The 17,070-nt window shown below is 37.4% G+C and overlaps 1 protein-coding gene across 3 annotated transcripts; it reads right to left on the bottom strand.

Moving 5' to 3' along the window:
* Positions 1-870: 870 nt before the first annotated feature.
* On the bottom strand, positions 871-5,003 carry LOC113276483 (protein NSP-INTERACTING KINASE 3-like). 3 transcript variants are annotated; one of them, XM_026526086.1, is made up of 11 exons: positions 4,271-5,003; positions 3,980-4,109; positions 3,819-3,890; positions 3,496-3,639; positions 3,130-3,201; positions 2,968-3,027; positions 2,789-2,883; positions 2,543-2,689; positions 2,050-2,391; positions 1,569-1,960; positions 871-1,483 (listed from the first exon to the last, which is right to left on the bottom strand). In XM_026526086.1, exons 1-11 carry the CDS (start codon positions 4,359-4,361, stop codon positions 1,160-1,162), a joined length of 1,869 nt encoding a protein of 622 aa, XP_026381871.1. In that variant the 5' UTR covers positions 4,362-5,003; the 3' UTR covers positions 871-1,159. The 3 variants fall into 3 exon arrangements, with proteins under 3 accessions (XP_026381871.1, XP_026381872.1, XP_026381873.1); XM_026526087.1 differs by having other exon boundaries at positions 3,496-3,629; positions 4,271-4,998; XM_026526088.1 differs by lacking the exon at positions 4,271-5,003 and having other exon boundaries at positions 3,996-4,115.
* Between the last annotated feature and the right edge of the window lie 12,067 nt (positions 5,004-17,070).

Here is a 17,070-nt window from a genome sequence, read left to right as displayed (position 1 = left end):
CTAAAAAACAGACTTCATTCCAGAAATGAAGTCCATATAAAAACCTAAAAAAACAGACTTCATTCCAGAAATGAACTCCATATAAAAAATAGACTTTATTTCTGGAATGAACTTCATATAAAAACATCATCATCTTCTTCGACGTCTTCAACAGCAGCAGCAGCAAACATCATCGTCTTTAAAACAACAGCAACATCGTATTCATCATGTTCATCGTCTTCATCATCTTCAACAACAACATCAAACAACAAATACGAAAAAAGAACACAAAAACTACATCTAAAAAACATCATCATCATCATCTACGGCATCAACAACATCATCTTCATCGTATATATCATCTTCAACAACATCAGTAAATCAATAAAAAACGAAAAAGAGACGCAAAAACTTCATCATCATCATCTTCTTTATCGTCTTCATCATCATCATCATCAACAACAACATTAGCAGAGAAAAAAGAACCCAAAAACACCGTCGTTCATCATCATTTTCATCATGAGCAGAGAAAAAAAATGGAGGAAAAAAAAACTAGATTTAGAAATAAAGAAGAGAGAGAAAGTAAATCTGAAAATAAAGAAGAGAGAGAAAGAGAATCTGAAAATAATATCTTCTCTCTTGATAATTGACTATATATATCCTAGGATGACGTCATGGATGATGTAATGGTCCCAAAAGGGTATTTCTGCCACTACAGGATGACAATTACATCATTCATGACATCACCCTAGGACCAAACGATAAAAACAGACAATTGACCCAGTCAACTGGAGTAGACTCATCCTAATATATTATTCCTAGGACCATATGGTATTTCCTACATCCTTTAACAATGCAAATTGATTGGCCTAATGAAAAAAAAAAAGTGAATTACAAGCTCATTTCACGGATTTATTATTTTTTAATCTTAGACAAGAATAAAAATCACAATTTTTACACAATGGAACATTTCTTAATTTATACAGATGGAACTTTTTTTTTATACAAAGATGAACAACTATCACGTGGACTCTATTCTACAAGTAGGGAATACCTATTGACCAAAAAGAAGTTTTTTTTTTTCTTTTGAAGCATGACCAAAAAGAAGTTGATATGATTTTTCTCCTTCAAATTTTCTTCAAAAAACTCATTCAATCCTTTAAAAGACTGATACCCTATGTCACCTTGGTCCTGAAAGCTCCATTGGCTCAAGGATTAACGAAGAATCTTCGATATAATCCGAATACATCTGAAGTAACTTATCAGAAGATTGAGTTCTTGGTGTATCGATCTTGTTTGATTGTGAAGCTTCCCACTTTTCAGTTAGGCCTTCACTTTCTAGCATCCTTACAATTTCTGACATTTTTGGGCGCTGAGATGGGTCAAATTGTGTGCAAAGAAGAGCTACCTTGACCATCTCTTCTAATTCTGACCTGTCAAAACTGTTCTTTAGACCCCTGGCCACCATTAAGCTGAGCTTTCCCTCTTCATGAAGTTTCTTTACCTGCAAAGGATTATGATATGTCAAAATTAAAGAGAGAACTCAGAAGAAAACCAATTCAAATCCAAAGAGAGAATAAATAGATTACCCAATCAAGCATAACACCTTTCTGGTTTGTTGCTCGACCAAAATCCAAAGCCTTTTCACCTGTAATCAACTCCAAGAGCAATATACCATAGCCAAATACGTCTGTCTTTTGTGACGATTGTCCTGTACTCAAATACTCTGGAGCTATGTGACCAACAGTTCCACGAACAGCAGTAGTTACATGAGTATCCTGGTGATCAAGGAGTTTTGCCAAACCAAAATCTCCAACTACTGCCTCGAAGTCTTCATCAAGAAGAATGTTTGCAGCTTTTACATCACGGTGTATGATTTTGGGATCACATTGTTCATGTAAATAAAGCAAACCCCGGGCTGCTCCTAATGCAATTCTCTTGCGCATTGGCCAGTCCAAAGCCGGTTTTCCATTAACAATCTCTACTTGCGAAAAAACACAACTGGTAAGGTACAACTTATAATGTGAACTGAATAAAAGATTTTCAAATAAACCATTCGACTGCATTTACCTGTTAATCTAGATGCAACACTTCCATTAGACATGTAAGGGTAGACAAGAATCCGTTCGTTTTCGGTTGAGCAGTAGCCATGAAGACGAAGGATATTCTTGTGGACAGCCAAACTTATCATTTGGACTTCCGTTTGAAATTGCACTTCACCTCCCACATTGTTATAGTCGGTCAACCTCTTAACAGCAACCACAGTTCCATCTTGTAAGCAGCCTTTGTAAACAATTCCAAATCCACCCTTCCCTAAGATGTTCTTTGCATTGAAATGATCAGTGGCCGCCCGCAGATCTTTAAATGAATACTTCTTCAAGTGACCCAAAAAGATTGTTGTATCATATTGTTCTGCCAAACAACATGCTAAATAAGTAATTTGGTCCTTAAATTCCCAAATAAAGATGGGCCACAAAGATACAGACAAAGAGAAAAAGGTTACAAAAATAAACAAAAAGTTACACAAATTTTATTGGCAGGCATTTATACGTTAAATACTAACCATTGACATCAAAAAAGATCTGCTTGTTGTGCCTATATCTCCACCAGAGAATCAAACCCAGAACAAAGATAACCAACGAGACGGACCCAATAGTTAAACCAAGAATAATAGCAAAATGGTGATTTCTAGTTACAGAGTGTGATTGATCTGAGAAATCAAAGATGCATATAGATTAGAACAGTTACTTCAAAAGTGTAATAGAGACGCTAATTGTTGGCAACAAGAATAAAACTTGATGAAAGTCACCTGGAGCATATGGTGTGAAGGGAATTAGCTCAGGAGACAGAGCTGAACAATTGCTCCTCGAATATGGTCCACAAATTGCTGGGTTCCCAACAAATCTGCGAAAAGTAAAGAATGAGATAAAATATAACATCAGAAGAGAAACTGAACATGCATGAAACATAGAGAAAGACTAGTTGTACTTGAAAGTTCTTGCTGATATTTTTGGCAAGGAACCACTTAGATTGTTGTAAGAAAGATCCCTGAAAGAAATGACGACTGATAATAGTGAGTCTATTGGATGTAGTGCAATATAAACTCTCATGAGCTTTTAACAAAATAGTAAAAATAATACTGCGACATACACTAGCGTGAGACTGTGGATATTGGAGAGAGACTCGGGGCAAGGCCCAGAAAAGCTGTTGTTATTTAGACGCCTGAATTGCTCAAAACAAATGAATATTGTAAGTAAGCATTGGCAATTAGAAAAAACTTATCGAGAGAATGTTTCTCAGAAATGAAGGCTATACTTATCAACACATTCAAATTACATCCAAAAGAAAGAGAAAAATGAACCGTCATGGCAGATAAAAAGATACAAAGGCTACCAATAGGAAGAAGCTTGCCTCTAGGAAGACATTAAGTTGGATCCACTGAGTAGAATACCAAAGTGATAAAGATTTATAGCATACTCATTTTATGAAATTGTTATACACAATCAGCGAACTTACAAATAATTCAGGTTCTTAAGGTCTCCCACGGAACTTGGTATTCCACCACTGAACTTGTTGTTCGAGAGATCCAGTGTTTGCAGCTTATCAAGCTTCCCAATATCAGCCGGAATAGGACCAGACATGGCATTATTCTGCAATAATCTACCCAAGCAATGAAAGAAAAAGAGGTTCAAAACAAAGTTTATAAATCAAGAGTTCTGCCCAAATTATTTCAATTTAATGATCCATGTTGGAACATCTAACATTGATTCGTGGAAGCTCCAAGATATATAATCCTCAATGGAACATTAGGTAGCAATAAGAAACGAGTCCAAACTTACACTGATTGAAGGTTACTGAGGTTTCCAATGCTCGGAGATAAGGTACCGGACAAACCCTGACTAATAAGCGCCCTGTGATTATAAACAAGATACACAAAATTAAACAATCTAAAATAACAAAACACTGATGATTTTAAGTAAATTAGGGACTGACATCTTACAGGGTAGACACGGAACCTTCAGAGCAAGTAATCAATCCCCAACTACAAGGATCAACAGAATTAATGTCCCAATTTGCCAATGCATTATGTGGATCATTCAAACCATGTTTTATCGCCATCAATGATACAACTGCATTTACATATGATTGCACAAAAAACAGAAACACACAGTTAATGTTTGCTTTCTCAAAGCACAGCAACTCAAGACTAGAAGAAGGTTTATCATGGGTTTATGCAGCATCAGTGACATCATAAGCTTAAGGAACTAAGAAGAGAACAAGATCTACTAACCTTCATAGTTAACCCCAGATGGAGAAAGAGTTGCAGAAGTACTCAAAACCAATCCTAAAAACAACAAACCACCTAAAACCTTGAATTCCATAACTCAGTTTTCACTTCACTAACTCCATCTACTTTCTCATTTCTTCTCAAAACCCCATTATAAAACAAACTAGTACAAAGATAGAGCTTTCGTAATCAGAAAACACATTTGATAAAACACAGCCTTATTCTTATTCTTTTCTTATTTTACTTTATCTTCAAGGGCACATATCAATCAAAACCCAACAAAATCATATACCCCAAATGCTTAAACCCACCATTATCATTATCAAACACTTTAGAACAAAACCCAAATTCCAAAAATCAGTGTCTCACAATAAAACTTCCCACTTTAAAAGAGGAATATAGCAAAAGCATGAAATGTAATGGAACACAACTTTATCTTTCTGAGCACTATTTTAGTCCAAGCAATAGTGATTTCGCGCAAGAAGCAAGGACCCAATATGTCTGAACTTATGTAATCATACAAATTCGCGAGAAAAAATCACAATATTAGTGTAAAAATCGATACTTTTTCTGTTCATTTTCACCTAATCCCCCACTTACTTTTCTTGGTTTCTTTATCTTCTATTCTGATTCTTTTTTCATGACCATGGCTTTTTTTCTTCCTATTTTCTCTTTTATTGCCCATGACCACCACAAAAAGAAGAGAAAAAAGTAGCATGCTAGAATCCAACATTATCAAAATGTCAAAGAAGACAACAAAAGGCATATCCAAAACAGAACAAGAAAATACTAAGAAAAGAGACAAAAAGTCAATAAGTGAAGTTGGATTAGTTAAAGAGTGAAAGAAAAATAAGTAAAGGGGGTAAACAATTGGTTTGGATAGAAAGTGGAGGGATGGTTGGTCATCTGATTCTAAAGATGGTGTGAAAGAATTGAACAGAACAATTAACCTTTCTCCTCAAAAGAAAAAAAAAAGGAATAGAACAGAAGATTGGCGTGTAATTGAAGAAAAGGATAGATTTAGATAGTGTGATTTGATAAGCAGCCTTTGATTTGATCGGAAATGGACCTATATGTGCTGGGTAAAGGATGATACTTTTTCATTGAAAAATCAGAACTTGATGTTTGTAGAGTTCTGGCCTAGGTAGTAAGTTTAACCCCACTTATTTATCAGGGCTAAATTGGGGGGCCTCCAAAAATAATTGGGTATCCTAGCTACAGGACAAAAAAAGGTCATGAAATAGTAATTGGGAGTTATTTCTTATCCCCAATTTTTTTAAATGACTAAATTACCCCAAATTATTAGTGATAATTAAGTTAATTAATTGTTAATTAGTTTAATTAGATTAAAATCAGATTTAGGGATAAAATTTTGATAAAAGAAAAATTGTGTTTTTGTGTTGTGGAGAGGAAGAAGTTGAGTTTTTAGGGGATTCCAGTAGAGGAATCATATTGTTCAAAATGAAGGAACCAATCCTCAAAATAAAGAACCCGAAGCTCAAAACAATCAGATAAACTTCCTATACTCTTCAAATTGTATGAATGATCCCCCAAATGGTCGATTCATGTACACTACGCAATTACTCAGAGTGAAGGTCGTTAAGTCGAGAAGGTAATAAACGAACGACTCTAAGGAGTCGTCAATTACTTGACACAACCTTTGACGACTCAAACCTGCAACTTTTGCAGGTTACGAAAAATCATCAACCAAGTGTGATATAATTGACGACTCCAGCTAGTTAGGTCATATAGAGTCGTTAACTTAATATGTTTAGAACCCAACGACTCTAAAACTTTTTACTCTCTGAAGATGTTACTCTTAGGGTCGTTAATTAAGCATTCCTATATACTGACGACCCTAGCGAGCCATTTCATAGATCAAGGGTCGGCAAGCAAAATTTATAAAACCAAACGACACTTCAACATCGTTAACGACTTCACATGACGACCCTTCAACATAATTAACGACTACAACCATTTGGCATGACGACCGTTCCTATTTTTTGAACAGGGAACAAATTTTGTATCATATAGAGTCGTTAGCGATTTAGAAATCACTAGACGACACTATTTTAAGGCAGAAAACTAGGTTTAGGGTCGTTATCTACTACACCCTAATGGTTACCGAGTTTTCATCAATTCAACATGCATATCAAAAATCGTTAAGCAATAAAAAACCGTGGTTAACGACCCTGGAACTGTAACTGCAATTTTGCAGTTGAAAACCTAATTTTTTTTAGTTCACTTACGACGATGAATCGGTGAGATTTTTTTTTCTCGGAAGTCGTTAATGGAATGGGAAACAGTGGGAGAGAGGGGCGGAGGAGAAGAAGAATGGGAGGATAGAGAAGGATAAAATAGTTATTTCACCATCATTTTGGAAGCCCCGTATATCGTTTGGTGTGGGTGTAAAATGTGTCCTGACTCCCAATTAATTTCCATGGCCCCAATTCAGCCTTGTTATTTATTTATTTTTGCAAGGAAAATACAAGTTCTATTTATGTAACCTACCCAAAATACAGGGGCCATAGAAGGCCTTCCCAAGGAATCCTAATGGATAGAAACCTAGTTAGCAATTCGGGGTACGTGAAGTAGTTCGGTATGGCATACGTACGGGAATTATTCGGATAGGCTGGATTCGGTCAAAAAGTCGGTCAACGGTTCGTTATTCGGGGAGTAGTTCGGAACGGATACGTACGTATATAATTAGTTTTAAGAATGCCGTATCCAAAATTCGGCACCATTAAATAATAAAATTTTGGAATTTTGGGGTGGGGTGGTATAGTTGGGTTAGAAATTTAATATATAGTAAATAGCATCCATTTATTTCACCAAACAATGGTTGGCTCAGTGGTTCAGATGTAGATCCAAGGAGCTGGACGTCATGTGTTCGATCCTCGTCAAGTGTTTTTGTAGAAAACCACACTATAACAAACTGAAATGGGCAGTTGGGCTTGAGAGTTTGCTGATTGGGGCTTCTCTTAAAAGTAAGGCGTATTGATACGCCCAATTATGATGCGGCGCGAATAATTCGCGCACAATTCGGGATACTCATATAATCCGCGTACCTAAGACGGAGTTTGAAGTATTCGGCCGCCGAATTATGATTCGGCGCGAATAATTCGCGCACAATTCGGGATACTCATATAATCCGCGTACCTAAGACGGAGTTTGAAGTATTCGGCCGTATGATTCGTATTCGGCTAGTTCGTGTACGTACGATCGCCGAATTACTAACTAGGGATTGAAAGTTGGTTAGTGTTGATGCAATACCAAATGTTTAAGTCACCATTTATCCAAAATAAAAATCTAAAAATTTTTAATTCAAAAATATGTTCATTTTCTTCTTCTAAACTTCCTCTCCTTCATTAACCGTAAATCCTTCCTTTTTTTTTTCCAACTGAAATCACTTTATTGTATTCAATTAATCGGCGATTCGAAGAATTTATAACCATCAAACAAAATCTCTATTAAAGATGCGGAAGAAACAAAGCGGTGATGGTAATCAACCACATTGATCATCAACAACCCAATCAAGAAATCGGAGAATCTTCCAATGCACAATTTCAAACTCCTCAAAAAGATCAGATGGTTTATGTTAGGTATTAATCGACAAACTCATTTTTCTTTGTTACTCGTTCTTGTGCTTACTCAAATCAGTGTTAGTTCTAGAGTTACATTACGATTTAGAGTTCTGTTTCTAGATTCCAAAGTAGTTTCTGAAGGTGTTATGGTTTGGTTCGTTAGAACTCCCAACCGTAGAATCATTTGCAAGTGATTTTACGTCTTGGTTTGTAAACGTAAATCATCTACGTATGGGTTCGTTGCAGAGACAATCCCAGACGTCACTTTAAATCCTGGTTGAAAGTTTGAATTCCAACGGTAAGACCTTTACGTCTGGCTTTTCTTATTTTATTTCTAACCGTAGAAAATAATGTGCATTAAAATATTGATCTAATCAATTTTAATTGGGTTTGTGATCAGGGATCAACCGTAATATACTTAAGTTTGGGTTCTCTATGAGCAACTGCAGTGGACGACTAAACCCAAATTTGGTGTCGAGTGGGCTGGCGTAGTGGGACGTACCATCGATCAAAATTTGATCAAAGAGTAAAACTCGGACCAAATTTGGTCGGCGATTAAGACCAAATCCAAATATAGTCGGGCGTTTATATAATGTCCGCCTACCCGACGGGCGTTGGTATAATGTCCGTCTGTAGCCGCGCGTTCGTAAAGTTAACGCCTGATGCAGGGCGTTGGTATAATGTCCGCCTGGATGGGGCGTTGGTATAATCAACGCCTGGCATGGGGCGTTGGTATAATGTCCGCCTGGATGGGGCGTTGGTATAATGTCCGCCTGGATGGGGCGTACGTAAAGTTAACGCCGGGCGTTGATATAGTCATGATCCCAAATTTGAAAAGTTTTGAAAACTTTACTTGGGGCGTTGTCTTTATCAACGCCCCATTTTTTATTTTTATTTTTTTGAACCCGGGCGAACGTATAATCTCCGTCCCACACACCAGGCGTTGATATAGTTCACGCCCCATACAGGCGTTATCTTTATCAACGCCCCATACCAGGCGTTATCTTTATCAACGCCCCATGCCAGTCGTAATCTTTATCTACGCTGGACGATGAAGCAGACTTTATATCAACGCGCGACCAAATTTACTCGTCACCCGCTACGCCACAGGACGGACTAAACCCAATTTTGATCTTTTTTTTTAGTCTTTGGTCTTTAGTTATGCTCGCACCACTGTGGACGCTCTATGGAGTCCAACTTAACCGTAAAAATCACGTAGCCTCAAAAAAAATATTAAAAGTGTTATTACTGTTTAGTTTTTTAAAAGTGTTATTTCTTGTAAGTTGCAGGAATCCTAATAGCGTAAAATCCAAAAACAAGAGCGGAAACAATTTAACATCAAAGGACATGCCGACCCCTCTCCATGATATTCATCTACGGGTAAATAATAGAGGTACCCACAAGAATGATTTGGTGGAAGAAAGTATCTCAAGAAGTTCTGAAGCACCTCAAGTGGAAGACCATGTTTTCTAATACATAAGAAAATAATCTACAAATTGAAGGGAAACAATTTGATCTACCGGTGATATCACGTGGTGCACTTGTGGTCATGGATGGACCTTTAGAGGAAGAATCTAATGATGAAGAAGAGATGATAGAAGATAAATTTGTTGTTCAAGGCAAAGGAAAAGAAATTGGTGTTGCTTCACCTGACCCTCAAGTAAAGGAAAAGAAGTCCAGGAAGCAACCTTCACCGAAAAGAAAGCATATTCCTAAAGCAAAGACATGTTGTTTCCTAATAAGGAGAATGAGATGCTTTGGAGTGAGGCACCCGATAGGTCCGAAAACTTATTTGGCTATCCAAATTCATAGGTTGCTAAAGTTTGTGAGAGCATGATAACAATCTAAAAACTTCACTTATTTGGTACATTTTTTTTAACTTAAAAGAGTAACTTATTTGGTGCGATATAATTTAACAAATTTTTTGTTTATATATTCTTTATAGGATCGTGAATTTGCGATTAAGAAAATAAAACATCAAAAGTGTTAGATCATTGCTCCGTTGAACCCACAAGTTTTGCTATCTCAAGCTTGTTGTCAATGTTAGGCAATCAAAACTATATCTTGATTTCTAGTCTACTAAGTCAAGTTTCAGATAGGTTAAAATTGTAGTTGAGTATCAGAGATCACCCTTGAAGACTGAAGATCAACGAAGACATTTGGAGAACTTTTGTATCAGGTATGTGAATATTGAACCATTCTATTTAACTCACTATACCATCATTCTATCTACTGAGACTATGTAGTATGATTTATAGTAGATTTACAAAGAAAGATGTTTCGAGTCAAGCTTGTCTTGTGAAAAATCTCGAAATATGATTTAGCGATTAAATGTTCAAAGGTCGTTAACAATATTAATTATATGAATTAATTTGGGGATCAATTAAAAATTGCCCATGCAAATGATTATATCACTTGGGAATGTTTCAAACATCAAAAGAGAGAAATATGAACTTACTTAAATTTCTACTCAAGGTAGGTTGGCGATCCAGTTCGAAAACCATAGATATATGAGATATAAAAATACAGGAAGGTTAGCGAACCAGTTCACAAGCTGCAAGTTCAGTTGGGAACAGTCCATGAACCCGGTTGGTGAACCGCGGTGAGCTGATTTTATAAGTTGGATAAATTGGCTAGCATTTGGCGAACCCGGTTCACGAGTCGTGGTCAACTGAGTTCGGTAGTCTAGTAGGGTTGGCGAACTCGGTTTACGAACTATAACACACCGAGTCGTGAACAAGCCCTACGGTTGGTAAATCGTTATACCAACTGTCCAGAAAATGCTTAACAGATGCTTAAAAACTTAATATTTTAATATGTTTAGCTAAACCGAATAGTCATTATACACGGTTCCAGAACCGGTTCGTAATGTATACTCTTTAATTGTATTTTCAAGACCTAAAAGTGTTAGCTTGATTCTCAAGTTATCTTAGCTTGAATTCTAATCTTACCCTGGTCTTTGAAAACTATAAATAGAGCTTATCTGTCAATTGGGAAGATCAATCCCTGACACTCTGTGTCCTAGCTGATTCTAGAGTCATCCTCTATTGACCTTTTATGTGTACGACTAAAATACTTTGCTTGGGGATTCGTGAAGCCGACTATATTTACCTTGATAGTTCGTGTATTCTGATTTTGCTTTTCTGTTATCGAGGTTTTTGTAACCTCTTTCAGGCAAGATAGATAGTAATAGCAAAGTCATCTTCATCTTACACTTTGTGATTCCTCAAGATAGATATCTGAAGACTGATCTTAATTGATCTTTCGACATTGTTCTTGAGAGATGGTTAAGAATCTAGACTGCTCCTTAGAAGTCGTGAGTTCCGGATTTGTGAGGTTTGTTAGCTTGTATATTGCAAACATATTTACATACCATGATCTTTGATCTAAACGAAAATAAAATAGGCTTATCTGTTAGAGGCAGATCTGTATCAAAAGTCTTCAATTCGGCTGAAGCAACTCTTTGGCTGTAAAGGACGTCACCTAAAGATAAGTACGTAGAATCTTGCGAGGTTCAAGAGATATAAGAAGCGCGATTGTAACTCAATCGCTTGGAGGGTGGATTCAGTCTCAACTCTAGTCTGAATTCTTATAGCATGCTAGTGTCTGTAGCGGCTTAGTACAGTGTGGTGTTTGATAAGCATGCAAGTGCGACACTTTTATACCCACATTTATACTATCTAGGTCTAGATATCTCGCTAATAACTATGTTTTAGAGCTTTTATAGGAATTATAAGTGAAATCTGTTCACCCGGAGAACTAATGGCCTAGAAGCTAAATTGGCGCTTGCGACTTGCAAGGCCAAAGGAGTCGGAGCTTGTGGGCAAGCAAGCCAACAATTTATGGGTCGCATCACTTAAGCCAGGAGGTTGAACAAAGAAAGGATGTCCTCCAACAAATGCGTGAGCTGCACAAGAGAGTAATTGGGAGACGTGGCCAGTTCCATACCACACTTCTTTGTGGTTATCGAAACAGCATCAATTGTTTTGTGCAAAGAAAGAAGTTCCATTTCTCATTTCTCCTAGCCGCTGTTACAAATTTTCAATGGCGACAGATCGAGACAATTAGGAAGAGGCAAGATAGATGAGAAAAATCAACAAATTAAAGGGGTTAATCAGTAGCCACAATATTGTGGGGTTCATCTTCGATCCAGAGTTGGATACAAATGGAGTTTCTCGACTGAGAAACAAAAGCAGCAACAAGAGGTTACAGATGCGTCTTTTGAATGGGTTCTGTTTGCGATAATCTTGATTTAATGGGAGGAAAAATTGCAGGCAGTGGTGATGGTTTGACTGCAACATTTATGGAATCTCTGCAGTTCGTGATTTCTTTCAGCAACAGATACAATTTGGGTATTTGAAGAAGATGGTGAAATTGGTGTTTCGTTGGTGGCAGATTTGACAACGTCTAGAGGAGAAGAAGGATAGTCAGGGTTGGTCGAGCTGATTGAAATCGGAGGAAGATGCTTCAAGTCCAGATTTCGATGGGTATTGGTTGTTAATGGTGGTTTCTACATCAGCAGGTGAAGGAATTAGGAGACGAGATTAAGATGGAATCAGGGAAGAAGGTTAATTCTCATGGATGTCATTTCGTCTTTGTCTGTCTGCGGATGAAGGCGGCATCAGTTCATATCAGTTGAGTAACGATGGAGTTGGTTGATCTTTGGTCGATACAATTGCAAGCAATGATGAATTCTTGAACTGGTGATGTTAAATGGTTTCGATGGTCCATGAGGAGACATATGTGGCTGTTGATGTAATCGGAGTTGGGAGATGGAAGTACAGGTAGAGATGCGAATGAAGAACTGATTTGGGGGATTCATATTGGTCTGAATTTGAGTGTTAACTGGTTCAGCTGCTGTGATCGGTAAAAGAAGTAGAGATGTTTGTGTTAGCCAGATGGGTTTAATGGGTGCTGATTGCGTTGGTATTGAGTTCGATCTATGGTGTTGTGGGGTTGAGCAATTTCTTCTCAACAGCAGCGATTGCAATGGGTCTGTTTAATGGCTGAGTTGGTACTGAATTTTGGGCTTGGCATTTCGTTGGTTATTGCAGTACTGCTTTCGATTCATGGCTGTATGGAGCTTGGTTCAAAGCTGATTGACTGAAAGATTAGGTGGCAGTGAAGAAGAAGGGTGTTGATGCCTTGTGTTTCAGTGAGAATTTGGGTGTAATGAAATGGGTAATGGACATGACAAGGAAGTGAATATGTGTTGGAGTAATTGATTCTACCACTATTTGTTGGTGGAGCTGTTTCTATATGCTGTTTTGGTTGATGACTTAACAACATCAACTTGGAGGTGCAACCAGCTGTGGCCGAGATAATGAAGGGCTGTGGCTGGTGGTAGGAGCAATTGGCCATGCCATGCAGTTGATGGACTGGGAACAGAGCTGGTGGTAGGAGCAATTGACCAGGCTATGCAGTTGATGATCAGAGTTCGGAAAGGCCTGAAGTTGGAAGTCGGGGCCTGGACTGGGCTTTGTTGTTTTCTGGAGTCTGTTGCAAGAGGAGGAACTGGCTGCTATATAAGCCAACGATTAGGAGAAGAGAAGGGAGGCCGTCTACAGAGGAGCAAACTAGGGTTTGTTGTTATTGTTTTCTTTTTGGCTATGTTTTGCTAAACTATTGTTAGGGTGAAAGGATGAATTTGTAGACTAGATTATTTATGTTTATGAACAAGAGTTTATTCAAATCAAATGCTTAATTTTATGTTTGAGTATCTCATATTGGTTTTTGTTCTTATAAATCTTTTCATGTTTTATGCCAAGTATACTACATAGGGAAGTTATAGACAATTCCATCGAGACCTGATTTATATTAGATTCATGAACATTCTTATACTTTGTATGCCACGTATGCATAGTGATTCAGGGTTCTACTTTTAAGTCGAGATCAAACAATCCTTAGTTGATTATCAAAAGTTCCTAGCGACATATCTTCCATGTTTAAGTAGCCAGGTGTTGCAACTTTACAGGAGTAAAATAGAGACTCTTGCGAAAGAACACAAGTAAACCTATGAAGAATTCCCGGATCCTTAACCTTTTCTCATCTTGATCGTCACTTTAATAATTTTTTTTGCATCCAATTTATTTGCTTGTTTCTTAGTATACATTTTAGAAAATCTCATCTTGAATTGATATTGATTAGGAAGTTGATTGTATTAGTTAGAAGTAATTTAGAAACACTCCTCGTGGGAACGAACCACATTTGCTGCTGTCTATAATTTGGACACCGTACACTTACGGTAAAACAAAGTCGGTCTACCGACCCATCAAGTTTTTCGCGCCGCTGCCGGGGAGTGTCTGCAAAGTACTCTCTTATTGATATCTTCAATTTTCTAGTCATATTTTCTGTACATAGTGTATTTTTGTTTTTATTTTGTTTTTAGATCCTTTTCATATTTTTTCTATTAGAATTTTCTTTTCGGGTACTTTTTCTTGTTGTGGCGATAATGTTTAATCGAGAGGATGAGTCCAGGCCTCTTGGAGAATACATGTATGAACCACAATATCATGAGATCTGTGAACACAATCGTCTCAGGTATGAAAATCCTTATCAACATCACTATGAAACTGATGATTATTCATATGGGTACCAAAGTTACCATCGGGATGATTTGTCACATGCTGAGATTTTCGACCAGAATATAGCTAGTCTAGAAAGGCGGTTAGAGATGCTAGAAAACCAGAGGTCATGTGAAAACAATAATCAGGTTTATAGTAACTCATGTTCCATTTATTCACATATGTACCAAACCCAATACCATGGGGATAATTATTTGCATGAGGTATGTGAACAATCTGTGAATTGGCAGCACTATGAGGTTTTAGACTATAGAAATTTGAGCTTAGAAGATAACTTAAGGTTGTATACATTGAAAATTAGTCAGGCAACTTCTCAACTTCAACAGACCACTCAAAAAGCCTTAAAACATTGAATATCAAGTAGGTCAAATGACTAGACAGTTGGAGGAGGAACAAAGTTGGTTCCCAAAGCAGTCTCAATCCCAATCTAATTGTACCTCTGAGTATATTGATTATTCTTCTGAGGAAGAAACTGATGATGATCTACTTGTAGAAGTTTTGAGTAGAAGTGAGAATACCCAAGATTCTCAAAAATCAGATAATTATGATGTAGAATAACCTGAATATTTAGAGGATGCTACTGTTGAGTGTAAAGACTCAAAAGCGATAGATGTTCGTAATAAGAAACCTTCTACTCACGATATTGTTGCTGCACTATGCGCAACTTTTGCTGATTCATCTTGTGATTCTACAAATGTTTTTGTGAATATTGAACAGATTGATGCTAGTCAGGTATTGTATTTTGCTGATTCTAAAGATCCCATTATGCATGAAACTATTGCTGCAGTAGGTCCATTTTTCGTTGATCCATCTAATAGTTCTCAAGATGCATGTATGAATGTGGAGCCATTTGATACAGGGCAGTTAACTTGGACTGATGATTTTGAACCAATCTCAGTTTGTTTGGCGCATTTTGCAGTTTCCAATGACCCTGTGCTAATTGATATTATGAATGCATTGCGTCCTTTGATGGGTGATTTAGGTAACTTAACAACAGATGTTATTTCGGCTGACCTAACACCAGATTTAGGGTTTGTTGCTTTTGATAAACGTGGACCTCTAGATCTATGCTTAGATCATTTTGCTGAGTGTGATGCTCCGATGCCTATTGTAAGTGCTAGTGCATTGCTTCCTCCGATATCTAGTGAAGATAGTTTGTCCATTGAAATTTCAGCTGATCTTGAGCCCGATATAGGGTCTGCACTTCGAATAAACATTGTTGAACAATGTGTACCTATTTGTGTGAATTTACTTGTCTCGACAAAGTATGACTTGATTACTACAGACTGTTTGGTACAATGAATGGATTTTCACATGTGTTTGGCTGATTATAGTCTTCGCAGGTTCTTAGTTGCAGCAGAACTTGTAAGTTGGGTTGATCCCCAACTTTTCAGACTTTACATATATGCTTGGCAGGTTGTTGTTATGTATCACCTTCACTTTATTTGAGATCACTTGATGTGCGCAAGAAGGGAACAAATTTCATTCGCTTCGTGGGAGTCAACCCATCAGTTTTGTTCCTTTACTCTATCTTCTATTTTCGTTTGCCTATTGCATATTGCATTTTGGAATTTCCCAAATTAACTATGCGTTGGTTGACTCAATTACATTGAGGACAATGTAATGATTAAGTGTGGGGGAGCGAACACTTTAGATTTTTGTAGGTTATTCACTTGCATGTTATGACCAGCTGTGGAGCGGGTCTATTTTTTGTTTTCTTATCATATTATGACCAGTTGTGGAGCGGGTCTGTAAAAAGAAAAGAGGTTTATTTGAGCCTATTGCATTTCATGACCAGCTGTAGAGCGGATACCCCTATCCCCTATTTTATCTGGCTGTAGAGCGGATACCCTATCCCCTATTTTATCCGGCTGTAGAGCGGATACCCCTATCTCCTATTTTATCCGGTTGTTGAGCGGATGCCCCTATCTCCTATTTTATCCAGCTGTAGAGCGGATTTTGTTCTGTTTTGCTCGGAACTAGAAAAATATAAGTGTGGGGGAATCTGATAAGCACGCAAATGCGACACTTTAATACCCACATTTATATTAGCTAGGTCTCGATATCTCGCTAATAACTATGTTTTAGAGCTTTTACAGGAATTATAAGTGAAATCCATTCACCCGGAGAACTAATGGCCTGGAAGCTAAAAAACTATGATTTTAGGCATACCAAAAACTTTCAAGGCATACAAAATAGTTTTCCCATCCTAGGTGACCTTATAAGGGGTGTCTATTGGGTAGTTCAATTACCTATATACCCTTGAACCTAAAATCAAAAAATAAACCATCCTAAACATCTCTTCTTCTTCCTCCATCCAAACCACCTTCCTTTTCTCTCAGAATATTTTTTCCATCATTGTAATTAATTATCGGTTCGTGAAAATTCGATCATCGGTTAAATTGAACTATATAATGGATCGTACAAAGAAAAAAGCAAACGTCAGGTGTTTAAAATCCTCTTCCAATGTATGAATTAAAGAAGAAGAACCAATCGAAGATGAAGGTGTAAAAACTATAATTGAATGGGCGCTTGCGACATGCAATGCCGAAGGAGTCGGAGCTTGTGGGCTAGCAAGCCAACAATTTATGGGCCGCATCACTTAATCGAGGAGGTTGAACAAAGAAATGATGTC

The sequence above is a fragment of the Papaver somniferum genome, chromosome 4 (assembly GCF_003573695.1).
Source record: "Papaver somniferum cultivar HN1 chromosome 4, ASM357369v1, whole genome shotgun sequence".
Taxonomy (NCBI): domain Eukaryota; kingdom Viridiplantae; phylum Streptophyta; class Magnoliopsida; order Ranunculales; family Papaveraceae; genus Papaver; species Papaver somniferum.
Note: the sequence above shows the minus strand (reverse complement) of the source record. Positions and strands in the feature narration are given on the sequence as shown.